This window comes from Eschrichtius robustus, chromosome 12 (assembly GCF_028021215.1).
Source record: "Eschrichtius robustus isolate mEscRob2 chromosome 12, mEscRob2.pri, whole genome shotgun sequence".
Lineage (NCBI taxonomy): Eukaryota > Metazoa > Chordata > Mammalia > Artiodactyla > Eschrichtiidae > Eschrichtius > Eschrichtius robustus.
This window is the reverse complement of record NC_090835.1, coordinates 44,347,627-44,373,816: the sequence shown is the minus strand read 5'-3', so window position 1 is coordinate 44,373,816 and position 26,190 is coordinate 44,347,627. Positions and strand designations below refer to the sequence as shown.

Genomic DNA, 26,190 nt, shown 5'->3' with positions numbered 1-26,190 from the left:
GCCTGGCTGCGCTTAGAATCACTTGGAGAGCTTTTAAACATATGCCCAACTCCAAACCAAAAGAATCTAGGTAATTTTAATGTGCAGCCAGCGTGAGAACTACAGATACACAAGTAGAGAAACTGGGTAGGTTCTTGGCCTCATTTTTTTAGTGTTTCTTGAAATTTTTTATGAGGAACACAGGTTTTTAAACTGAAACAAAACAAACCCCACTGCATTTAAATAAAGAGCTGACATACAAGGAAAGGAGTAAATTTAGTCATGGCTTCAAGCATCCTTATAAACTGCTGAAAATACCTGTAGACATTTTGGCTCGCAAAAAAAAAAAAAAAAAAAGGAAGACTTAAAAAGAATGGCTGGCTTTTAGGGACAGTTTTCTATCACTGCAGGACTTCTCTGGAGGGCATTCTGGGGCACTCCCAGACTATCTCAGCAGCTCCCTCCCCTGTGCACCATAGAATCTCCAGAATACTTCCATTATGACAACTAGGAAATGGTACTGTAATTACATTTAGGTTTTGTTTCTCTACAAAATACTTTTTTTCCCACAGAATAACTGTCCTTGAGACGTGATCTGCATGATGAAAATATTCAGCAAGGAAGTGAGTTAAGTCCAAAGGTGAAAACGTACTGTAGTGATAGTAAGCCATGGTGAGGGGCCCTTGGCCTAAGAGGCACTTGTCAAAGGGCTGTAGCTCCCCAGCCACATGTCCTCCTCCCCACCTCAGCCTCCTAGTCTTCTGCACAAGTTTCTCCACTATTTTTTATTCATACACATTTTTAATAAAAATCTCAGAGCCTTCCTTTTGCAAACTTTGGTTCCTAGGGTCTGTATTTTAAAAATAAATAAAAACTGGGCTTAAAAAATTTTTTTTCAAATATAAATTTGTGCCAGAGACTAGTTTTTTGGGCTATATTTCACATGGCATTGGATGGCTAGGAGAGTCTCTAATGATTTGAAGCTGAGAGAATATGGGACAGTTAGCTAGCCCCAGGCATCAAGTTCATCTTGGGCCACCTACCTTTCTAACCAGAATTCCTCCTTGCTCCTCTTCACCTGTTTGTCTGGTATCCAGTTGTCCTACAGTTTTCTCCACGACCCTTACCTGTAGTGGTCTGAGCAGGGTTCCAAAATCACTTTTCCCTCCTTTGTCCCAAAGCCCTCATTCCATCAGTTAAGTGGTAATGGAATGGTCCCTTCTGTGCATCAAAAGCATTCTGTCTTAAAACTTTTCTCTATCACTTGGCACTTCATGTCTTGAATTAGTTCATGCTTTGGAATCCCAGCTTCACCACATGCTGTGACTCTGACCAAGTCACACAACCTCTCCCAGGAAATAAGAGTTGTTGATATTTCAGCTGCTGCTGTCCCCCCGAAATGAGCCTCTGTGCCTAGAAATCCTCCAGAATCCAAGTGAAAGAGAAGGCTCAGCTGATGTTCATATTTTATGAACCAGAGACATTTTAATGCTCTATACAAAAACAAAACTATATATCAAATATCAGAACTCAAAAGCTTAAAAATTAAATCACATGTATTTATACTTAAGAAATCACATTAACTAAAAAGGACACAATTATCCCTGAAATGGAGACAGGCCTGGAGATTCTGGATTGCTTCAGTCAGTTTGGCTCTCAGTCTTCAGAGCATTCTGACCAAACACCTGCATCCTCATACAGGCCCATCAGTCATGCTCAGTCCACAGTTTGTTACTCTAAAAACACTAGTCTACATACAGCTTTACTTTATAGCGGGAGGGGACCCAAGTTGCACCCTAAAGAATACACAGTATAGAGGAAGCACACAGTGAGAAGGAAGGGCATTACAGACAGAAAGGAGAGATTGAACTATGATATGATAACATATCCAAGAGTGTTTATCCACAGTCATTGATCCACTAGCCCGATTCTGTGAGACAGGATTATTAAGGGAAGGGCGAATTATGAGGACAAACAGGCAGTAAAAGAGTAGTGTAGATTAAGCCTGATGGAGAAAGACTTGCAATATTCTCCTACGGGATTTTGGGGTATATCCAGCAGGCAGTGGGGAGTCAAAGGATTATTAACAATGGGATGGGTTTTATAAAGAGATTTAGGGGAAACCCAGGTTAACGTCCAACTTGTTGAGTTAAAGTAGCCATGAGACATCCACGTGTGTGGGGATAAGTAGCAAGTGGCTAGATATGCACAGAGGTCTGAGGGATGGATAAAATAATTAAAAGACAGGGATCAGTCACTCACTCAACGCTCATTGCATGGCTTCTCTGTGTCCTAAGGCACGGATGGAAGCTAGGATGCAGCCATGAATGAGACGCACAGCCTCTGCCTCTCGGGTCTTACGACTGAACTGGAGAGAGAGATTAAACAGCCACTAGACAGTCATTTCAATGCTACAGAAGAGAAGCAGAGGGTAACTGAGCACTTAGAAGAAGCTGACCTAGCATGAGGGGCTGTGCACGTGATGCTTGAACCAAACTCTGAAGGATGGAAAGGACTTACCTATGTGGGGTGGAACAGAGGGTTCCAGGTGGAGAAAACAGCAGTTCAAAGGTATGAGGCAGCAAGGAGGAAGCGGGGAAATGGATGGAAGGTGGAACACATGAAGGCATCAAGGGCACAGAGACATCCAGGTAAGACTTGAGAATGGCTTACGGAGTCAAAGAGGAGATCGGACTGACTGCAGAAAACAATCTGGGTAAATAAGGTGAAACAGAGGACAAGACCACACACAGGCAATTCTTGACTAAGCCAAGAAATTGAGGTTTAACACCAGCACCAAGCTGAGAGTGGAGAAGGTAGGGTGTAATCACCAAGAGAAACACGGGATAAAAACAGTACACAAATGGAGCTGGACGTCCATGTTTTGGTAACGGTTCAAGAAAACGTTTTTTTCAGAAAACAATGATCTTTAAAAAAAAAAGTCAAATTATTTACAAGTATCAAGTAAGCATAGTTAAATCTTAGAAAAATTATATATATATATATATACAAAACAAATTGGACAAATACAACCAATGACAAAAATAATGCAAAATGGTAACCATTAGTACAATGCTACAAATGCTCACAGCTCTTTTCAAACTCTATTGTAAAGCAGTCCTTGTTTTTTTAATCTTCCTGATGTCAAAAGTATACAAATTTAGTTAAAGTTGACTCCATTACAAGTGATACTTTTATTGGTTCATTACGAAGATTAAATTCACGGTGCACCACTCTGTTATTCACCTGTAAGATAAAAGCACAAACTGTCCAAAAGAATGTAAAGCCCTCAGCAAAAGCCTCTTAGTAAAGCCCACAGAAGGAGACGGCAGAATTCTCTGACTGCACCAGGAAAACAATGCAGACACTACCCACCAAGTGCTTGAAGGCATCGAGTGGCTGCGTGCACAGACCCGGGTTCAAGTCAACTTGCCCCTGGGTAACATCAGGCAAGATAGTAACCTTCTCTGAGCCTTGGTAACTCATGGCATATGAAAGCATTGGATTATGTTTTGTCCAAAGTATCCAATAGCTCTATTAATTCCAGTGCTGCTTGTAACCCCACCATCTGCTGCCTCACTAAGCTCTAAGTGCCTTTAATGCAAAGGTCGCATCGTGCTCATTTTTGGACTTTCTTGCCAGTGTCTACTCAGCAAGTGCTTTAAAAATGAACAGTGTTGGGACTTCCCTGGCGGTCCAGTGGTTAAGACTCCACGCTTCCACTGCAGGGGTGCAGGTTCCATCCCTGGTTGGGGAACTAAGATCCCGCATTTCAAAAAAAAAAAAAGAATGCTGTTCATACCATATGACCCAGCAATTCCACTCCTGAGTACATATCCGAAAAAAACAAAAACACTAATTTGAAAAGATACATGCACCCCAATGTTCACAGCAGCATTATGTATAATTGCCAAGGTATAGAAACAACCTAAGTGTCCATCAACAGATGAATGGATAAAGAAGATGTCATATACACACACACACACATATACACACAATGGAATACTACTCAGCCATAAAAAAGAATGAAGTTCTGCCATTTGCAGCAACATGGATAGACTTGGAGGGTATTATGCTAAGTGAAATAAGTCAGAGAAAGACAAATACTGTATGATATCACTTATATTTGGAATCTGAAAAATACAACAAACCAGTGAATTTAAAAAAAAGGAGGCAGACTCATAGATATAGAGAACTAGTGGTTACCGTGGGGAGAGGGAAGGGTGCAGGGGTAACGTAGGGGTGGGGGGAGAAGGGTTATTATGGGATTATATGAAAACGTGTGAAACTTCTGAAAATTGTAAAGCACTATAGAATTTAAAGAATCTTTCATTCAGTTAAAAAAAAATTGGCTTTCAATTTTAAAAAAATGAATGCTGTTCAATAAAGACTTAATGAACACCAGTCGGCAAAACAACTTTCACTTAGCATTAACTAAAATGGATTTCTACTTACAGTAGGTTAAATCTGTCTTTATTATTACATTTTATGGAGACGCTGACAAGAAACTATTTTCTTAAAGAGAGAAATTGAGCAATATAAGAGATTTGGAAATATGGTTAGAATGACTGTCAAAATTGTCTATACTCCTTCCATTTAACATTTTTCCCCCCAAGAGCTTACCTTAAAATGAGATGAATACCTCAACATAATAAAGGCCGTATATGACAAACCCACAGCCAACACCATTCTCAATGGTGAAAAACTGAAGCCATTTCTTCTAAGATCAGGAACAAGACAAGGTTGCCCACTCTCACCGCTATTATTCAACATAGTTTTGAAAGTTTTAGCCACAGCAATCAGAGAAGAAAACGAAATAAAAGGAATCCAAACTGGAAAAGAAGTAAAACTGTCACTGCTTGCAGATGACATGACACTATACATAGAGAATCCTAAAGATGCTATCAGAAAACTACTAGAGCTAATCAGTGAATTTGGTAAAGGAGCAGGATACAAAATTAATGCACAGAAATCTCTTGAATTCCTCTACATGAATGATGAAAAACCTGAAAGAGAAATTAAGGAAACACTCCCATTTATGACCGCAACAAAAAGAATAAACCTACCTAAGGAGACAAAAGACCTGTATGCAGAAAATTATAAGACACTGATGAAAGAAATTAAAGACAATACAAACAGATGGAGAGATATACCATGTTCGTAGATTGGAAGAATCAACATTGTGAAAATGACTGTACTACCCAAAGCATCTACAGATTCAATGCAATCCCTATCAAACTACCACTGGCATTTTTCACAGAACTAGAACAAAAAATTTCACAATTTGTATGGAAACACAAAAGACCCCAAATAGCCAAAGCAACCTTGAGAAAGAAAAATGGAGTTGGAGGAATCAGGCTCCCTGACTTCAGAGTATACTACAAAGCTACAGTAATCAAAACAGTATGGTACTGGCACAAAAACAGAAATAATAGATCAATGGAACAGGATAGAATGCCCAGAGATAAACCCACGCCCATATGGTCACCTTGTCTTTGATAAAGGAGGCAAGAATATACAGTGGAGAAAAGACAGCCTCTTCAATAAGTGGTGCTGGGAAAACTGGACAGCTACATGTAAAAGAATGAAATTAGAACACTTCCTAACACCATATACAAAAATAAACTCAAAATGGATTAAAGACCTAAAGGTAAGGCCAGGCACTATAAAACTCTTAGAGGAAAACATAGGCAGAACACTGTATGACATAAATCACAGCAAGATCCTTTTTGACCCACCTCCTAGAGAAATGGAAATAAAAACAAAAATAAACAAATGAGACCTAATGAAACTTAAAATCTTTGGCACAGCAAAGGAAACCATAAACAAGATGAAAAGACAACCCTCAGAATGGGAGAAAATATTTGTAAACGAAGCAACTGACAAAGGATTAATCTCCAAAATTTACAAGCAGCTCATGCAGCTCAAATCAAAAAAATAAACAAACCAATCCAAAAATAGGCAGAACACCTAAATAGACATTTCTCCAAAGAAGATATACAGATTGGCAACAAACACATGAAAGGATGCTCAACATCACTAATCATTAGAGAAATGCAAATCAAAACTACAATGAGGTATCACCTCACAGCGGTCAGAATGGCCATCATCAAAAAATCTACAAACAATAAACGCTGGAGAGGGTGTAGAGAAAAGGGAACCCTCTTGCACTGTTGGTGGGAATGTAAATTGATACAGCCACTATGGAGAACAGTATGGAGGTTCCTTAAAAAACTAAAAATAGAACTACCATATGACCCAGCAATCTCACTACTGGGCATATACCCTGAGAAAACCATAATTCAAAAAGAGACATGTACCACAATGTTCACTGAAGCACTATTTACAATAGCCAAGACATGGAAGCAACCTAAGTGTCCATCGACAGATGAATGGATAAAGAAGGTGGCACATATATACAATGGAGTATTACTCAGCCATAAAAAGAAACGAAATTGAGTTATCTGTAGTAGGTGGATGGACCTAGAGTCTGTCATACAGAGTGAAGTGAGTCAGAAAGAGAAAAACAAATACCGTATGCTAACACATATATATGGAATCGAAAAAAAAAAAAAGTTCTGATGAACCTAGGGTCAGGACAGGAATAAAGACGCAGGCGAAGAGAATGGACTTGAGGACACGGGGAGGGGTTAAGGGTAAGCTGGGACGAAGTGAGAGAGTGGCATGGACATATGTACGCTACCAAATGTAAAATAGATAGCTAGTGGGAAGCAGCTGCATAGCACAGGGAGATCAACTCCGTGCTCTGTGACCACCTCAAGGGGTGGGATGGGGAGGGTGAGAGGGAGACGCAAGAGGGAGGGGATATGGGGATATATGTATACATATAGCTGATTCACTTTGTTATACAGCAGAAACTAACACAACATTGTAAAGCAATTATACTCAAATAAAGATGTTAAAAAAAAAATGAGGTGAAAAGGAGTTTTGAAAGCTGTTAAGCATCATATGTAAAGCATTAAACAATTTTTTAAAAGAAATAAAAATAGCTACCATAACTTGGGGAGATAAGGAGTAAGTAATCCTGTATAACTGTGGTTAAGGCATGAGCTCTAGAAGTGCTCTGCCTGGGTTGGAAAGCCAAGGCTGCTTTCCATCTGTAATAGGAGATGGGAATCCCAGTACCTGCCTGAGAGCTGTTGAAAGACTTAATGTATTAATATCTGTGAAGGGCAGGGAACAGCAACTGGCACAGAGTGAGACCTGCAGCGGGTGTTAGTGTTGCTGTTACTGTGCTCATTTACAACCTCTTCTAATTAGCTCTCTTTAGGAATAAAACCCACAGATTGCGCAGAAAATTACCCTTCAATCCTGATATGATAAACCACTATCATCAGGCCCTCCTCCAAACTACGGTTCGTGTATAAATCTGCTGCAATTCTTGGCCACTCATTCATTCAGTGAACATTCAGACAAATGTGAGCTTCTTCCTTGAAGAAGCCTTTGGGTTCTCCCCTCTCCCTGGGGGGAGGCTAAGTCAGGCCAGCAGGACCACAGAGCAATCAGAACTTCAAAGCTCACCTAAAATCCAACTCACTCATGTACCGATGAATAAAGTGTCACTATCAGTTTCCCTTCGCACCTGGCTCAGCCGTGACTTCTGCGACAGTCCTCTTAATGCACCATCAGCCTGCTGTTTCCAAACAACTTCTCACCATCTCTCACGCTTTCTCGGGCTTAAGTCAATCTTCTCGTGAAAACGTTCTCATCAAGTGCATTAGCTTTAGACAGAATGGAGCACATGTTCACTTGGAATTTACTTACTTTGGTGAAGAAGTCAGCAATGTGCCACTTATTTCCATACTGTTTAAAGACTTCAGTCATTGCTTTGATCATCACAGAGCCCGTGCGGGGGTCCCGTAAAGCCACATGATCTACAAAGGAAAAAAGTCATTTCATCCATTTTCCTCCTCTAACTTACAGCAAACTTGTTCTTTGACCCATAGTTAAAACCTGGAAAATGGCTTTGAATCCAAGAATACAGAAACACTTGCATTAAGACACAGCACAGAGAACTCATGTGACCAATAGCACATAACCTCTCAAGAGGACATTCTTTTTATATGCATTTTTAAAATACAACTTTTCGAATATACAAAAAAGTAGAAAGCAAAGTTTAACAACCCCCCATATAATCATCCTTCAGATCCAAGAGTTATCATTTTGTCATATTTGCTTTATTTATTCCTTTTCTATTTTTTTTATTGCTGACTTTTGCTCTAGCATTTTAAGCTAAATTGCCCTAAATACAACCATATGGAATTTATTTGGGGGTATTCAAGAGTTTTCTGAAATTATCTTTATTATTAGACTGAAAAACATGAAATATGTCTATATAGTGTGGAAATTCAATGGGAATATTAAAATTGCACACTCTCATAGTAAACCTGGGTTGGAAGAGAAAAAACATGGGACATCTTTCAACCTCAGGGTAGACAGAAGTTTCTTACAATACAAAAATCATAAGCCATAGAAGAAAAAAAGATGATGAATTGGACTTAAAATCTAAAACTTTTGTTTTTTGGCAGGCAAGAATTCTACCACTGAACGACCAAGGCTTATAAAACTTTTGCTTTTTGAAAGACATCATTAAGAAAATGAAAAGCCAGTCACACATTGGGAGAAAATATTTGTAACTCGTCCCAGAGAAAGGACTTGTATTCAGAATATATACAGCTTAATAAGAAACAAACAACCCAATGCAATATTGGGCAAAAGAAGATACATTATGGCCAATAGGCACATGAATAGATGGTCAAAAAAATTGAAAGGTGATGATCATACAAATTGATAAAAAAATATTTTTTCATTCTTTTTTTTTTTTTTTTGGCCGCGCTGTGCGAGCGGCTCATGGGATCTTAGTTCCCCGACCAGGGATTGAACCCAGGCCCCCGGCAGTGAGAGCACAGAGTCCTAACCAGGGATTGAACCCAGGCCCTCAGCAGTGAGAGCACAGAGTCCTAACCACTGGACTGCCAGGGAATTTCCTCATTCTTAAATAACCACAATTACTAATGGGATGTGTGCCCCTTTTGGGCACTGCATGACTTCTCAACCTAGGATACCACCATGGTACTTGCTTTTTAGCTCAGCGAACCTCCAAAACCTAGCTACCACCAAAATATGATATCAAAAAGAACACAGCACGATCTAATTTTTGGAACCATACCTCACCTGAGCTGGTGGTTCACAGAATTAAGTATAGCTCTGTGACTTCACTGTGGCCCCCTGATTTGGAGACCGCAGCACTAGGGTGTATACGCAGAAGTGAAATTGCTGGGTCATGGAATAAACAAACTTTCTAGGTATCACACATTGCTCTCCAAAGAGGCATTATAACTTGCTCTAATCAATGGTATATGGAAGTACCCCTTGCCCCCCATCCCCACACATATTTGGTAGTGCCTCATCCAATCAGGTAAATATGGGTGACCCAAGGGAATTCCCTGGTGGTTCAGTGGTTAGGACTCCGAGCTTCCACTTCAGGGGGCTCAAGTTTGATCTCTGGTTGGGGAACTAAGATCCCACATGCCACGTGGCACGGTCAAAATAAAAAATAAATTAATTAAAAATTTTAAAAAATATTTGCAGCCAATTAAGCCGACTGTGCTCTTTTCCCCATGGGGGCCCGGTGCGCAATGGCTGCAAATAGCAGCCTCCTCGGTAGTGTATGCAGCCTGTTGCCTGTATGGGTTTCCCTAAGGGACCTCGGAGACAGCCCTTTCCAGTGGACATCATGACTGGCATGCTGTCCCCAATCCAGGCTCCAGACGGGTAGGCGAGGTGCCTTTGGAAAGCCCCAGGGCACAGTGGCCAGGGTCCACATTGGCCAAGTCATAATGTCCATCCACACCAAGCTGCAGAACAAGGAGTATGTGATTGAGGCCCTCCGAAGGGCCAAGGTCAAGTTCCCTGGCTGCCAGAAGATCCACATCTCCAAGAAGTGGGGATTTACTAAGTTTAATGCAGATGAATTTGAAAACATGGTGGCAGAAAAGCGGCTCATCCCGGATGGCTGTGGGGTCATATACATCCCTAATTGCGGCCCTCTGGACAAATGGTGGGCCCTGCGCTCACGAGAGCCTTGGCGCCGTCCCCTCCTTACTCGTGCCCACCAATAAATCCTACTTTCCTGTCAAAAAAATAAATAAAAATTTAAAAATAGAAAGAACTGGGATCATGCCAAAAAAAATGGGTGATCCAAAAGATTCATTTTATCACATATTCCAAGTTTTCCACTTTGGGCACTTTGGGTACTTTAAATATCACTCCAGCTATAAAACTTAATTCTTGATTAAAGCAAAAGTTTAATGCTATTCTGGGCTGATAGGAATGAATGGAAATCCCCAAGGCATGCCATTCCTCCAAACGAGGAAGCTGAAACTTGAGCTAGAAGCGGAAAGCAAACGGGAAAACCAGAGTTGCGCTTGTGTCTAAGGGGAAATGTCAAGTCTGGAAGGTGTACCTGGGAGATAGGGAGATGAATTTAAGATCCTGCATTAACCATGTGACGCTGAGCAAAGCTACAGAGGTCCACGCGGGTGATAATCCTCTCTCAAGGAAAGCATAACTGAATTATGCCCCCAGGAGTATCACAGATTAAGATTCAATAAATGAGCTAAGAGTTCAGACACACAAAGAAACAAACCCCCATGAGTGACAGGCAACAGAAACGACCACAAGAGTGATCCCCAAAGACTTTAGATATTGAAAGTATAAGGTACAAAATATAAAATAACTGTGCATGAAATGTTTAAAGAAATAAATGATGGAATCACAAGGAAGAACAAGCAAAGACACTGTTACATGATCGGCCAGATTTGGGTGTAAAGTGAACTTACCACCTATAAATCTTCCTTAAATGAATTTCTAAAGGATATACTTCATGAAGAAAGAAAATGGCCTGAGATTCAGGACAGATAGAGAAGAAAATGGTAAACACATGCATAAATATAAACAAACATTCACTGTATAAAATATTACAAAAGTGTTCTAATTTGTGGGGTTTTAAAAAAGGAATAGGCATTACCTAGCGTAGTGCTTGTCACCCTAGAACATGCCAACCTATCTGATGAAAATGTGTTGGATTAATGTCCTAATTTAGAAGAAAATTAGGGTGGAAGGAGAAGGAGTTTAAGAATACATAAATAATTTCATATAAATAAAGATACAAACAATAAAAGTTAGAAGTAAATGTTGAACAATAGCGCTTAAGTGTGGAAGGTGATGAGAATTAGTGTTCTAAGGTTCTGTGTATCATCAGGCAGTAAGAATAAGCTTACTTACTTATAACATTTCACAGGGAACCAGGAGAAGAAGAGATGCGAAACGCATACCTTCCAAGTCAGTAGAGGGATAAAACATAAGAATAACAAACTAAACTCACAATCAATCAAAAACAAGAGCAATAAAACTACCATAATATTGTACACACCAACTATACTTCAATTTTTTTAAAAAAGAGCAATAAAGGAGGGGAGAAAAGCAAATAAAAATAAATAGCACAAAGTAAAATGGTAAAAATGTAAATATATCAATAGTCACAATAAAGATAAATTGTCCTGACTCACCAGTAAGAAGATAGATATTAGACTGGATTAAAAAACAAAATCCAGTTATATTCTGTTTAAAGGACCACCTAAAACATAAGGGCCCAGAAAGGTTAATAGAAAAAGGTCTGAAGGAGATATACCAGGCAAATATGGGCCAAAAGAATATTGGGGTATCTATATTAATATCAGAGAAAAACTAATACCAAAAAAAGCACTATTTGGGATAGTAGGTTCACTAAACAATGATTAAAATATTTATTTCACCACAAAGTGTAACAATTCTAAAATCATATGCCTCTACTAAAGTTGCCTCAAAATATATAAAGAAAAGAAAAATAGATAATAGAACTACAGAAGAAACTGACATATCCACCATGATAACATGACATAGTAACACATTATCTCAGTTATTGGCAGGTCAAGCAGACAAATTACTAAATATTTCTGCTTGACCTTTAGTAGAGACTGGGAACAACACAACTAAGCTCAATTAATAGAAATATATAGAACCTTGTATTCAAGAAGTGAACACATATTCTTAAGCATATATAGAATATTCATGATAGATCAATAGCCATTAGAAAATTTACTACAGATCAAGACATAAATCAAGTTTCAACCGATTTCAGATTGGTATCATAGTTGATATTCTTTCTCACGAATAAACTAGACATCAATAATAAAAGGACAAATTTTAAAATTTCAATACCAGAAAAGTTTAGAGGCATATTTCTAAATAACTAATGGGTAAAAGAATAATGGAAATGTAAGAATTCTTGGAACTGAAGGATAAAAATGTTACATATTAAAATATAAAAGATACAGTGAAAGCAGTAATTAGAGGGGAATTATAGGTCTAAAAATGCTTATATTTTTTAAAAGGTAGAAAATAATGACCCAGGTACCTAACGGAAAAAGTTGGGAAATTAAGAGTAGAATAAACCCTTAAAAAATGGAGAAAAATGGAAATATGAGGCAAATGAATGAAATCAAAAACAAACATAATAATAGGATTAACAAAACTAAAAATGGGTTCTTAACTAAATAAATAAACCACTGGCAAGACTGATCAAGAAAAAAAAGAAGCAAGCCAGAAATATTAGAGGTAAAGAAGGGAACATGACTACAGATAGAGATTCCACGTGATTAAAGATACAAGGAACCCTACACCAAGAAATAAGAAAATAAACTTGTTTTTCTCCCGTTGAGAAGGCAGTTTTCCCATCACTTATTAAATGGTCCATCCTTTCACCATTGATTAGCAATGGCTTCTTTGTCACGTGTCTCGTTTCCCTATATATTTGGTTCTACCTCTACATTCTTTATTCTATCCCAATGATCTGTTTGTCTATGTACCGGCTGATAGAGTTTTTGTTATTGCTTTCTACTAAGTATTCATATCTTAGAAGACACATTTTCTCAAATATCTGCATTGCTCACACTCTCATGGCTTTCAAGTCTACACAATAATGGACTTCAATTCTACACAATAATCACCTTCTCAGCGGAAACATCTCTACACATCTCTTTTTAAAACCACAGTCTCGGGACTTCCCTGGTGGCGCAGTGGTTGAGAATCTGCCTGCTAATGCAGAGGACACGGGTTCGAGCCCTGGTCTGGGAAGATCCCACATGCTGCGGAGCAACTAGGCCCATGAGCCACAACTACCGAGCCTGCGCGTCTGGAGCCTGTGCTCCGCAAAAAGAGAGGCCACGACAGTGAGAGGCCCACGCACCGCGATGAAGAGTGACCCCGCTTGCCACAACTAGAGAAAGCCCTCGCACAGAAACGAAGACCCAACACAGCCAAAAATAAATAAATTAATTAATTAATTAAAAAACAAAAACAAAAACCCCACAGTCTCGGGACTTCCCTGGTGGCGCAGTAGTTAAGAATCCACCTGCCAATGCAGGGGACATGGGTTTGATCCCTGGTCCGGGAAGATCCCACATGCTGCAGAGCAACTAAGCCCGTGCGCCACAACTACTGAGCCTGAGCTCCAGAGTCCGTAAGCCACAACTACTGGAGCCTGCACACCCTAGAGCCAGTGCTCCACAAGTGAAGCCACAGCAATAAGAAGCCCACGCACCACAACAGAGTAGCCTCTGCTTGCCGCAACTAGAGAAAGCCTGTGCTTAGCAACGAAGATCCAATGCAGCCAAAAAAAAAAGCAAAAAAAAATTACAATCTCCACTTCTACCCCTCAATACTCCCTCTCCCCGGTTCCTGCATTACTTTTCTCCATAGCACTTATCACCATCTAACATTTTATTTGGTAAACTTTTCACTGAAGGGTAACCATCATACAGAAAAGTATGCAAAGCATATGGGTATATAATAGCTCAATAAATTTTCATAAAATGAACACACCCCCATAACTGGCACCCTCATCAAGAAACACGATGATACCAGTACTCCAGAAGTCCCCTCTTGCTGCCCTGGTCATAACCACTCCAAACACTGTGCACCCTGAGGACAAGCAGCATCTGGACTTCTACCATCCACCATAGATTAGTTTTGCCTGTTTTTGAACTTCATAGACATGGAATCATAAAGCAACCCAGGATCTATTTTCTGTATGTGTTTACTGTCGTCTCCTCCCCTAGAACATAAGCTCCATGGAGGCAGAGATTTTTAGTTCTTTTGTTCAATACTGAATCTCTAGTCCTCAACATTAATAGCCAGCACATAGTCATGAAATTCATTCATTCAACAAAATTAGAGCTCAAGATTCCTCGTCTTGACCCTTAACTGTTCCGTAATAATTTTGTGATTAGTTTGTCAAATTCCATGAAAAAACACGTAGAATTCAATTTACAAACTCATTTGGGGAAAAAAAGGTCATTTCCATGGTATTGAAAATGCCAACCATGAGCATGGTATTTCCCACCACTGATTCAGGTCTTTCTTTATGCCTTTCCGGAATGTTCTCTCATTTTCTCTAATAAAGTTCTTGCTCATCTTTTGTTAGTTATTCATAGACATCATTCACTAAAGCAAGAAAAAATAACATGGTATCTTTTTTCTTTTCTATTATATGTTCTAAGTGATTACTGCTAGATATTCAAAACTATAATGACTATAATGTGACTATAGTTATAATGACTATAACTATAACTATAATGTGATTTCTACAATATTGATCCTTATATCTTTTCTTATCTTAATGCATTAGCTAGGACTACCCATGCCATGTCAAACAGTAGGAATGAGAGTGGGCATGCTTGTCTTACATCTAACTTTTAAAAAAATTTACAGCTTTATTAAAGTATGATTGATCATTGACAAGCATCTGCATATATATATTTTTCTGGCTGCACCACGCGGCATGTGGGATCTCAGTTCCCTGACCAGGGGAACCCGTGACCCCTGAATTGGAAGCGTGGATTCTTAACCACTGGACCACCAAGGAAGTCCTGCACATATTTTAAGCAAACAATTTAGTAAGTTTTGACATATGTATACTTCGGTGAAACCATCACAACCAAGATAATGAATCCAATTAGCCCCCTCCAATGTCCTCATGCCCCTCTGTAATCCTTCCTCCCCTCTCCACTCCCATCTCCAAACACAACTGATTTGCTGTCTTATAGATTGGTTTGCATTTTCTAGAATTTTATATGCATGGAAACACACAGTATCTGCTTTATTCTGTCTGACTTCTTTCAGTCAGCAGGATTATTTTGAGCTTCATCTATGCTGTAGCATGCATCAGGAGCTTATTTCTTTTATTGCTGAGTAGTATTCTATGTATGATATACCAAGATTTGTTTATTCTTTCACCTGTTGATCATTTGGGTTGTTTCCAGTCTTTGACTATTTAAAATAAACCTGCTTGCACTTGCTATGTACAAGTGTCTATCAGGACATATGCTTTCTTTTTTTTTTTTAATATTTATTTATTTATTATATATTTATTTATTTTTGGCTGTGCCAGGTCTCAGTTTTGGCACTCAGGATCTTTGTTGCGGCATGCAGGCTTCTTAGTTGTGGCATGCCTGCAGGATCTAGTGCCCTGACTAGGGATCGAACCCGGGCCCCCTGCATTGGGAGCACAGAGTCTTAACTGCTGGACCACCAGGGAAGTCCCAGGACATATGTTTTCATCTCTCTTGGATGAATAAAGTTACATCTAACTTTAATGGGGATATTTTCATTTTACATTATTGTCCTTATTTTCCTTTGCTTCCATTTCTTCACTAACATTTTATCTTGAATTGCATATATATATATATATGTGTGTGTGTATATGTGTATATACACACACATAAGCTATTTTAATCCTTTTTGAAGAAAGTCAAGATAAAAACAGCTAAATAAATGCCCTTGACCATTTATTTCTATCTTTTCTACATTTTCCTGTTTCCCTTTCACAACTGAATCAAGTTCACCCCTTCAGCACACAAGATTCTTTTGGATTTTAACTTATTAGTATTAACAGTATAGTAATAAGGATAATAATGTAATCAGCATAATATATTAGTAATAATATTAATTTCTTTTTTAACTTATTATGCCAGTTATTATGATAAGCACAATACCTGCACTACATAATTTAATTTATATAACATCCCAATGACACAAGTATATTTCAACATTCTTCTTTTGCATAAAGAAACTGACATATCTAGAGGCTAAGAAGTATTGAAGGTCTCAAAGACAGCAAGTGGCAGAGCTGGCTTTGGACCAAGATCTTTTTCACATGAGAGCCGATGATCTTATTTACTATGTGATACTTTGCTAAAAGGATGGTGTCTTCCTGGAAGAGATGAACAGTCAGATGCAAACCTGCCATCTCTGAAAGTGGAACAGTTGAAGATGGATAGGTTAATGAAAATTTATCCTTATGTACATCAATCTGTAAAGCACAGATAATATTTTTTAAAAAGATTTTCAGGAATTCCCTGGCAGTCCAGTGGTTAGGACTCAGCACTCTCACTGCCGAGGACCCGGGTTCAATCACTGGTCAGGGAACTAAGATCCCATGAGCCACGTGGCACAGCTTAAAAAAAAAAAAAAAGATTTTCTGGGCTTCCCTGGTGGCGCAGTGGTTAAGAATCCACCTGCTAATGCAGGGCACACAGGTTCGAGCCCTGGTCCGGGAAGATCCCACATGCCGTGGAGCAACTAAGCCCGTGTGCCACAACTACTGAGCCTGTGTGACACAACTACTGAAGCTCACGTGCCTAGAGCCTGCGCTCTGCAACAAGAGAAGCCACCACAATAAGAAGCCCGCCCACCACAAGGAAGAGTAGCCCCCGCTCGTCGCAACTAGAGAAAGCCCGGGCACAGCAAAAAAGAGCCAACGCAGCCAAAAATAAATAAATAAATAAGATAAAGTAAAAAAAAAAAAAAGAAAGAAAAGCATTAAAAAATATATATCTAAAAAAAATAATAATAAGATTTTCAAAATCATTAGGAATAAGCTAAACCCTCTGGAATAAGCTAAACCCTCTGGACGAATGTGTATCTCACTGTCATCAAGCCTCACTGTCTTACCTGCCTGGGTGGGATAGATGATGAAATAATCACTGAATGTAGGCAGCCTCCTCTTCTCTGATCCGTCATCCGAGTCCATGGGTTCATCATCCGTTTCAACACCACTGTCTCTTCTCTCTATTTTTTGAGGAATGAAAATGCAAACTATGATAATACACCACTGACACCAGTAACCTTTAATAAAAGTCACAACAAGCTTGTATCTCCATAAGAGAGAGAAATATCCACCAAAGTTAACATAAATCAGATATTAGTCCCACAAGCCACCTGGAATCACATGAACGGTGGGACATCCCCTGGAAATTGCCCACCTCTCTCCCAGAATTTGAGGTTCCCCAACCCACCTCATGAATTTAAAGACTTAGACCCTTCCTCAGCCTAAATTAACTATCCTATCCCAGGAAAGCTTTCCCTTCATCCTTTCCTCCCAGCTCAAAGTCCCTACTACACTACGTAACTAAAGTTACATCAGCTAAGTGTCCTCTAATGTAAAATAATTTTTTAAAACTCACTTTTCTTTCTTCAGTCATCAATATGAGAATTTCCTAGAAACAGAACTATTACAAAGAGGTCTCCACTTACCTCCTCTGCAGGCCTGGATTATAAAGATTTTTGGTTTCTCTTGAAGTGCTGGACAATTTTTATTGTTAAACATTTCAAAAATGCCTTCCAGGCTGACTTTTTCACCATCTTTCATTTTGATAAAGCCTTCTTCTCCGTGGGACATAAGAGCAACAAGGCAACAGCCAATGTCATCTTTAATTTCATTTAGTCCATCTCGAAATGATGTTATTTTTCCAAGTAACTCCTGTAAAATAGGAAAACATATTAAAAAGAACTGCAAAGAGGAAAACCCAGAAATCCCAGAGATGGCTCCTTTACAAGGTGATCCAATGAGACGACAAATATGAAAATACCTGCATCTCTAACAGAGTCAGTATAACTTGTCACTTCCCTTTTGGTTGCTTTCGGAATTCATATGATTTCTTCTTGTACCACTGGTGGTTCTTGTTTGACAAAATTAGGGTATTTCTGATTCTCTACCACAAAATACAACAGAATTATAGCTCCCCAAAGGGTTAATGTATTTCAATGCTATATTATTAACTTACTTTAATATATAAAATTATCTTATGAAATTAATACCCTCAATAAGCTAGAAATGGAAGGGAATGGAGTCTACCCAATCATATCTATTTGCCAGAATCTATCAGGATACGTCATCAGAATCAACCCCGCTAAAAAGAGAAGACAGGAATGGCTGTTCTCACTAACCTCATACATGTTGTAACGAAGATCCTAGCCATTTCAATAAAGTAAAGTAAAAAATTAAATGAAGTTTAAATATTGGAAACAAACTCATTACTTACAGATAATATGACTATCTAGAAATATAATCAACTAAAAACTACCAGAACTAGAGATCAGCAAGTTGACCAGATACAAAGTTAATTTACCAAGACCTATAGCTCCCCTATTACGCAGGAATAATAAGTCAAACCACATAATGGAAAAGGGATCCATTCATGGTTATAACAAAAGTAAAACAATACTTAGGAATAAACCTAACAAGAAATGCACATTACCTAAGTGCAGAAAATTATTTTAAAAAAAACTTTAGTGAAGAGGCAACATAAACTATGACATATCGATGTTTCTGAGATGACTCAATACTATTAATCTGCCAATTAACTCTAAATTAATCTCAATTCAATGTCATGTCAATTAAAATCTCAAAGGATTTCTGTGAAACTTAACCAGATGGTTCTCAAGGTCACAGAGAACAGATGCTTAGGAACAGCAAAGTGCTCAAGAATAGCCAAGAACATTCAGAAGTTTAAAAAAAAAAAAAAAACGTAAAAAACAATGAATGGGGGATAGGTCCTATCAGACATCCAAAGGTACTATAAAATCATGGTGAACGAAACACTGATATACCAGCTTAAGAATAAACAAATATATGAATAGAATATTTTAGAATACAGAAATTGATCCAAATATATATATAGGGATTTAGTTTATGATAAGAATGGAATTTCAAATATGTGGGGAAAGGATGTATCATCAACAAATGAGATGACTGGCTTGGAAATAAAGTTAGACCTCCCACCTCACTGTTCCAAAAAATATAATTCCAGTGAGTAGAATGCTAACCTTAAACTATAAAAATGTTACAGAAAAATAATTTAAAAAAATTTTAAGTTGGGAAATCATGGGGCTTAATCAAGACATAAAAACCAAGAAGCCAACAAACAGAAAGACTGACAGGTTTACTCACAAAAACTAAGAGTTCCAGGGGAGTTCCCTGGTGGTCTAGTGGTTAGGATTTGGCGCTTTCATTGCTGTGGCCTGGGTTCCATCCCTGGTCAGGGAACTGAGATCCCACAAGCCGCATGGTGCGGCCAAAATAAATAATTTAATAAATAAAAGAAAAGAAGACTTCCAATGCCACGGAGCAACTAAGCCCGTGTGCCACAACTACTGAGCCCACGCGCCACAACTACTGAAGCCTACGTGCTCTAGGGCCTGTGCTTCGCAACAAGAGAAGCCACTGCGATGAGAAGCACACGCACTGCAACGAAGAGTAGCCCCCGCTCGCCACAACTAGAGAAAGCCCGTGCAAAGCAGCGAAGACCCAACACAGCTAAAAATAAAATAAATAAATTAAAAAAAAATAAAAAAGACTTCCATATGACTTAAGATAACAAAAAGTCAAAAGGCAAGTAACAAGGCAGGAGAAAAATATTTGCACTCTATTTTGTCTAAAATTCAGGAAAAAGAACTACAGAATAAGAAAAAAAAAATCCAGGGTGGTCCAGTGGTTAGGACTCCGTGCTCTCAGTGCCGGCCCTGGGTTCGATCACTGATCGGGGAATTAAGATCCTGCAAGCCACATGGCGCAGCCAAAACAAAAAGGAAAAAGAAAAACCAGTAAGAAAAAGGGCAAACAGGTAATTCAAATAATTCACAGAAGGAAAAAAATGGCCAAAAGATGTTCAACCAAACTAATAATCAGGAAAATGAAACAGTGAAATAATTTTACCAGTAAAGTTGCTAAATATTTACAAATAAATGTTGACAGGATGTAGAGAAAGAGGCCACTCCTGGACCTTTGGGAGAATAAACCAGAAGAACATTGGCAATTATCTGTAATCTGAATGGAAAGGACTGGATTAAAAAAATCACATAATATTGGAAGAGATTCTGGTACAATTCTTGGGAAACATGAAGGAGTCTGTTTTTAGCTTTGAAATAATAAAATCAAACTTTATTGAGCACTTACTATAAGCCAGCTACTATTCTGAGAACTTTTACATAACGCAGCTCATTTCATCCTCACCATAGCCCTACAAGATAAATTACTATCACCCCTCCCCCATTTTAGAGATAAGAAAGTAGTCAATTAATTTAAGGCAGAATTTCTAGAACTCTTGCACTATTATTTTGTGTCAGGTAATCTTTGCCCTGGGGGCCGTCCTGTGCACTGTAGGGTGTTCAGTAGCACCCTGGCTCTACCTCGGCAACTACACAAGATGCCAATAGCACCCTCCAGTTGTGACAACCAAAAATGTCTCCAGACATTGTCAAATGTCCTCTGGGGGGACAAAAATCACCCTCAGTTGAGAACCAGATTTAAGGTAACAACTAGTAAGAGACAAGATTCCACCTGTCAGTGTGTGCTGCTTTCCTAGCCCTTCTGCTATGCTGTTCCTTGATATTCACTAGCAGTGCCTCCTGGGGTCTACGAAGGACTTTCCTCTGTTATTATCCCAAAACATGGGCAAGGGTAGGCCAGGACTCAGCTGGGGTCAGAGAGGTCAAAGTGCAGTTCCCATCCACCACCACCACTCTTCCACCTCATTTTCTTGTGTCCTCTAGTTAAATCACAAAGCAATTCTGCCCAGGGCTCTCAGCAACTCCTCTCCCCACCCCTCCCATGGTTCTAAGCAAGTCCCACCAGGATCTTTCAAAGCCCCTGGGCTCCAATGCTGCTGGGATTCCTCTGGCCTGGCTGCTTGATGACTTCTCAAAGCTGTCCCCTTGGTCTTCCTGTTCCCAAATGCTCTGGACCTTGCCTACTCTGGACTCACAGCTTGTCCTTGGGCCTCCTTGCCCATCTCGCTTTTACACCTTCTTGGATTCCCTTCCCTCTTCAAATGCAAGGACCCAAGAGGTCCCCGCTTGACTAGAAGGGAAGCTGGAGTATCGTCACACACTTAACATGACAAAAGCATCTGTATCCAACAGGTAAGCTGGGTAAGAACTTCATCAGGACATACACATCCATTGCTCAGCAGGCCCTGGTTCTAACCAGGTAATAAAACCCAATTTTTTTAAAAAGGAAGGAAAATTATAATATCCAAGCTACAATTTTTCTTCTTCTTTTTATTTTTTTTTTGGCTGTGCCGCAAGGCATGTGGGATCTTTGTTTCCCAACCAGAGATCAAACCTGTGCCCCTTCAGTGGAGGCACAGAGTCTTAACCACTGGACCGCCAGGGAAGTCCCGAGCTACACATTTTCATTTTTGTTTTTAACTTGGTACCATTTTGTCGGGATCGATGCACAACGTATTTTCGAACTGGCACTGGCCAAGCCAGTCCTCCATCAGTAGGACATCCTGGTGAGCGCCCAGCCTGTTCCTCTTCACACACATGAGGAAGGCCTTCCGCCTGCCACTCAGGTCATAATGGTCCTGTTTTCAAGGAAAGCCAAGAAACAATATTTAAACCAAACCAAATCCAAATACGCCTTATATGTGAAATGAGTTTCTTCTGGAGTTAATGATGACGTTTCCCAGCTCAGAGCAGGGGCACAACACTGATTTCCTCTCTCATCATGACTTCATTTATAATTTTTTCAAATACCTTTCTCAAACTAGGACAAATAGGCCAATCTCATTTTTAAATTCCTATACATAGCCATAACTGCCCGTTTAAGGAAAATGGTAAATGACAACACAGGGCTGCAGTTATCAAAATCCAGAATGTGGGACATTCTACAGGACAAATAACCTGGTTTCGTCAACAAACAAGAAAAGAGGTCAAAGGGAGAGGTATCATAAATTAAGCGTCTTAAGAGACAAACCATCAAGTGTAACTGTGTAGACCTTGTGTGAGTCGGACCCTGACTCAATCCAACTGTAAAAGGCATAGGAGCCAGTCAAGGACATCTGAAGGCTGACTGCCTCTCTGCCAATAAGGAATTTGTTTCTAGGTATAATAATGGTATCATGGCTATGTTTGGAAAAAGTCTTTCTCAGAAATACATACTCAAGTATTTTATGTATGAAAGTGATATGGTAGCTGGGGAATTTGCTTCAAAATAATGGGGGGGGGGGCGGGGCGAGGAGCAGATGAAACAAGATTGGCCACGTTGCTAATTGTTGAAGCAGGGCAAAGAGTAAGTTGGGCTGGAGTCTGGAGATTCATTTTTCTCTTCTCTCTACTTTAGCTTATGTTTTAAATGTTCATAATAAAACAAGCAAAAAAAGGCCGGAAGCCAGCAATTCATGTAGTTTCGAGAGGCCACACAGCCTGCAATGCCTTCATCTGTAAAATGCAGATACTAACAGCGCTTACCTCATTTGGTTAATGCGTGCAAAGTGGTTTTATCTGGCTAATGTTTTGCTTTTCCTATTTATAACGGAAAGCAGGGAGATCTGACCGCTTGAGACGACGACACAGATACCCACCTCCAATCCAACAGAAGCAGCACAAAAAAATGTTCAAATGGTGACTAAATACTATCTTAAAGAGTCCAGATATTTACCAATTCACCTTCCACACAGTCATAGCTTCTCTTTGGAATCTTTCGTGGAATCACTGAATGAATTTTCATGAAAAGACAAAACAGAAAAGAACATTTTTTTTTCTTTTTTCTCTTCTTAATCATCATCTGCTGTCATTCCTGTTAACAGGAACCACCTCCCAAGGAAATCAGTTGCCTCTTATGTTTTAGAACAGGTTTCTAGGATTATGAAAACCCTCTCCCAAACTCATAAGGATGAAAACTTAACAGAACTCCCTTAGGCCCCAGTCAGATTCAGGGGCAGGGAGAGCCAGGCCAGAGATGAAAAGGAGAAGCACCAATGAACATTAGTGAACATGCACCTCCAGAAAAGGAGACCAAGACATCAATAAAGAGAAAAATGAAGTTAGAGGAACTAGACCCTATTTAATTTTTTAATTAAACAAACTCTTAGCATTCAATTCAAATATTTTTGTTGTGCCTACAGTGTGTAGTCATGATACCGGGTAGTTTGGCTGATTCTGAAAAACAAAAAAACCCAGTTTACCAACTGCAAGAGACTCACAGTCTAAAGGGGTGATAACAAAAGTGTGATACATTAACCACTAAGCCTGGAGAGACATTATTATAAGTGCTGTGCAGATGCAGTCAAGGGAGAATCAAAGGCTTCGTGGGGCCAGTATTCTGCCTACAGGCCATGTTTTGAGGTCATTTACAGTTGTCACCCATTATGAATCTAAAAGTCAACAAAGCAACATACCTCAAAACTCAACCAGATCTTTATTGGCATATAATTGCTTTATAATGTTGTGTTAGTTTCTGCTATATAACAAAGTGAATCAGCTATATGTATACATATATCCCCATATCCCCTCCCTCTTGCGTCTCCCTCCCACCCTCCCTATCCCACCCCCTCTAGGTGGTCACAAAGCACCAAGCTGATCTCCCTGTGCGATGCAGCTGCTTCCCACTAGCTATCTGTTTTACATTTGGTAGTGTATATGTGTCAATGCTACTCTCTCACTTTGTCCCAGGTTACCCTTCCCCCTCCGCGTGATTTTTCTCAAATTTTTGGAGAGCTGTTCGCCAGGAATTTGGTGTAATGACACATAACGTTATTCCTTAAAAAATGTTAAATGTGTGTGTAGAGTTAAGTAGCGGTCGTACTTTTGATTTAATAAAATAATTAAAAAGGAAAAAAAAAAACAAAACCCCAGATCATAAGCATGCGATGGCAGAGACCAGCAACAGTATATTTTAGTGTCTACCTCAGTGTGCCCAGTAGAAGTGCTTTCTCTTTCTTTCTCGTTCTTTCTCTATGTACACAAACTCGCTCACATATTATACACACATAATTTATTAAACTTACGAGGGGAAACCCTAACCGCCCCCAACTTGTTACATTTCTTGATCTTAAGCCACATCTTCCCAGATTTATGGCAAATGTTCCAATGGTGGATTCCAACACGGCGTTTCTCACTGCATCATCTAAAAACCTCCCCCATCATAATCACTTGGAGGTAATTGTTAAAAATGCATCTCAGGCCTGCTGAGTCAATCTGATTTCTCAACCCACCCCAGAATGAACTGGTAGACCCTGATGGCTACCCTTGGACTGGTCACTTGGATTCCGTGCCTGGGAACTGTCTCTCTCCTGCCCGCTTATCCCCCGGTTCCCACTTCCCGCCGCGCGTTCACTGGTCCCTCGACGCCCGCATCCTCCTTGCTCCACTTCCCCCACCCCACCCTACTGAAGCTCGGTACCCCCGCCGCTCACCTGTGCCCCAGGCCTAACCCGGCGCTCACCTAGGACACCCCCCTCCCCGCCAGTCCCCCCTTCCCTCCACTCAGTCCCCCCTCCCCCTGCCCGGGAATCCCGGTCAGTCCTCCCTCCGCCAATCCGGGAATCCCCGGGCGGTAGGGCCAAACCCCGCGGTCACCAAGCACCCGCTCCGGTCCCCCCAACCCCGGGAATCTCCGCGCGCTCACCCGGGCCGTCGGCGGCGGCGCTCTGCCAGCGAGGCAGCAGGTCGGCGCGGGGCAGCTGCTCCAGCACCTGGACGAGGACGCGCTTGGCGGCGGCCGGCGGGTAGTACTGCTTGGCGAGGAGCCTGGCCAGCTCCGACGGGCTGCGGCCCTCCAGCTCCAGCTTCACCTGGCTCACGCGCGGCTCCACCTTCCTGAGGTGGTCGCGGAAGCTGCGCAGCTCCTGCGAGGACAGAAGGTCCAGGGTCTCCTGCAAGCGGCTCTGCAGCTCCTCCATGGCCGGCGGGATCTTCGGAGGCGCCCGCGAACCGTCGGACCCCGAGCGCCAGCCGATTCCCGGGCTCCCCTCCATTGTCACCCAATGATGCTGAAGCGACAGGGCGGGAGGGACCAATCTGAGCCCTGCGCGCCTCACACGCCTCCCGCTTCTCCTCTTTGTTTTGAAAACGGGAGGTGTTTCCGCTCGTCCTCCGAAGCCCGGAGATCTGGACGCCGGCTGCCTGCAAGCTCCCGCCTTCCGTCCTCTCAGGCCCGAGCTCCGCCCCCGCCCCGGAGCCACGCCCCGCACCCTGGAGGCCCCGCTCCGCCCACAAGAGCTCCTTCTTTAACCCTTGGAGCCTGGGTTAGCAGAGCTGAGTGGTGCCCGCCCTGCAGGGCTACTCCGAGGTTCTCTGCCTTGGCACGCGTTAGGATCACCAGGAGGACTTTTGAAACTACTCATGCCTAGGCCACAACCTGAGCTAATTACATTAGAACGTCTGGGTGGCCGACCCAGGCATCAGTGGTTTTTAAAGCTCCCAGATGATTCCAGTGTGCAGCCAAGTTTGAGAACCACTGACCTTAGAGCATTTACCAGCTACCTAAGCCAGTAGTTCCCAAGGAGCAGGGAAGAACTTGGAAGGTGAAAGAACACCTACAGATTATGGCATTGAGCCAGTTTTTTTTTAGAGAGGACATGGTGACAAAAGCTGATATTTGAGAATTTGAAGGCAGCAAGAAGGTGGAAGTGCACACTGCTCAGCCTGGAGGCGTGGAAGGAGTACTGCCTTGGAGAGCAGATCTCAGCTTTGCAACCCCCCAGAGTCCTATTGCTAGGCTCCCTGACTTGATTGGGCCCTCAGGAAGTGATGACTCACTTTAACCGTGGTTTGCCTCAAAATTACTTACCCTTTCCAACAGCTGGTGAAAGAATCTTAGGACTTGTTTGAATCCTGATTCAAATAAACCAACTGTAAACAATACTTTTTGAGACAATCAGGGAAACATGAATATGGACTGGGTATTGGATGATAAGCAAAAACAATGTTAACTTTTTTCAAGTAGGATAATAACGTTGTAGTTACCTAAGAAAAATGTCCATAATTTTTAGAGATGCATATTGAAATGTGGAAGGGTGAAATGGT

General features: G+C 40.7%; 1 protein-coding gene and 1 non-coding gene across 2 annotated transcripts; one reads left to right on the top strand and one right to left on the bottom strand.

Annotated features, from left to right (window-relative positions):
* Nucleotides 1-1,526: 1,526 nt before the first annotated feature.
* LOC137773222 (caspase-14-like) lies at nucleotides 1,527-25,271 on the bottom strand. The gene is made up of 7 exons (XM_068557732.1): nucleotides 24,791-25,271; nucleotides 22,823-22,875; nucleotides 21,597-21,746; nucleotides 17,635-17,860; nucleotides 17,053-17,169; nucleotides 7,765-7,874; nucleotides 1,527-3,225 (listed from the first exon to the last, which is right to left on the bottom strand). Exons 1-7 carry the CDS (start codon nucleotides 25,137-25,139, stop codon nucleotides 3,124-3,126), a joined length of 1,107 nt encoding a protein of 368 aa, XP_068413833.1. The 5' UTR covers nucleotides 25,140-25,271; the 3' UTR covers nucleotides 1,527-3,123.
* On the top strand, nucleotides 9,586-9,720 carry LOC137774306 (small nucleolar RNA SNORA70). The gene has a single exon (XR_011075833.1). It is a non-coding gene; the product is annotated as a small nucleolar RNA SNORA70 (small nucleolar RNA).
* Nucleotides 25,272-26,190: the final 919 nt, after the last annotated feature.

Excerpts from the sequence above, each read along its gene's own strand:
- LOC137773222 (XM_068557732.1), bottom strand. The coding sequence starts at position 25,139 with ATGGAGGGGAGCCCGGGAATCGGCTGGCGCTCGGGGTCCGACGGTTCG. Across the intron at positions 17,170-17,634 it reads AATCCAGGCCTGCAGAGGAG|AGAGAAGAGACAGTGGTGTT; the intron begins GTAAGTGGAGAC and ends CTCAAAAAATAG. Across the intron at positions 3,226-7,764 it reads TTGCTGACTTCTTCACCAAA|GTGAATAACAGAGTGGTGCA; the intron begins GTAAGTAAATTC and ends TTTATCTTACAG.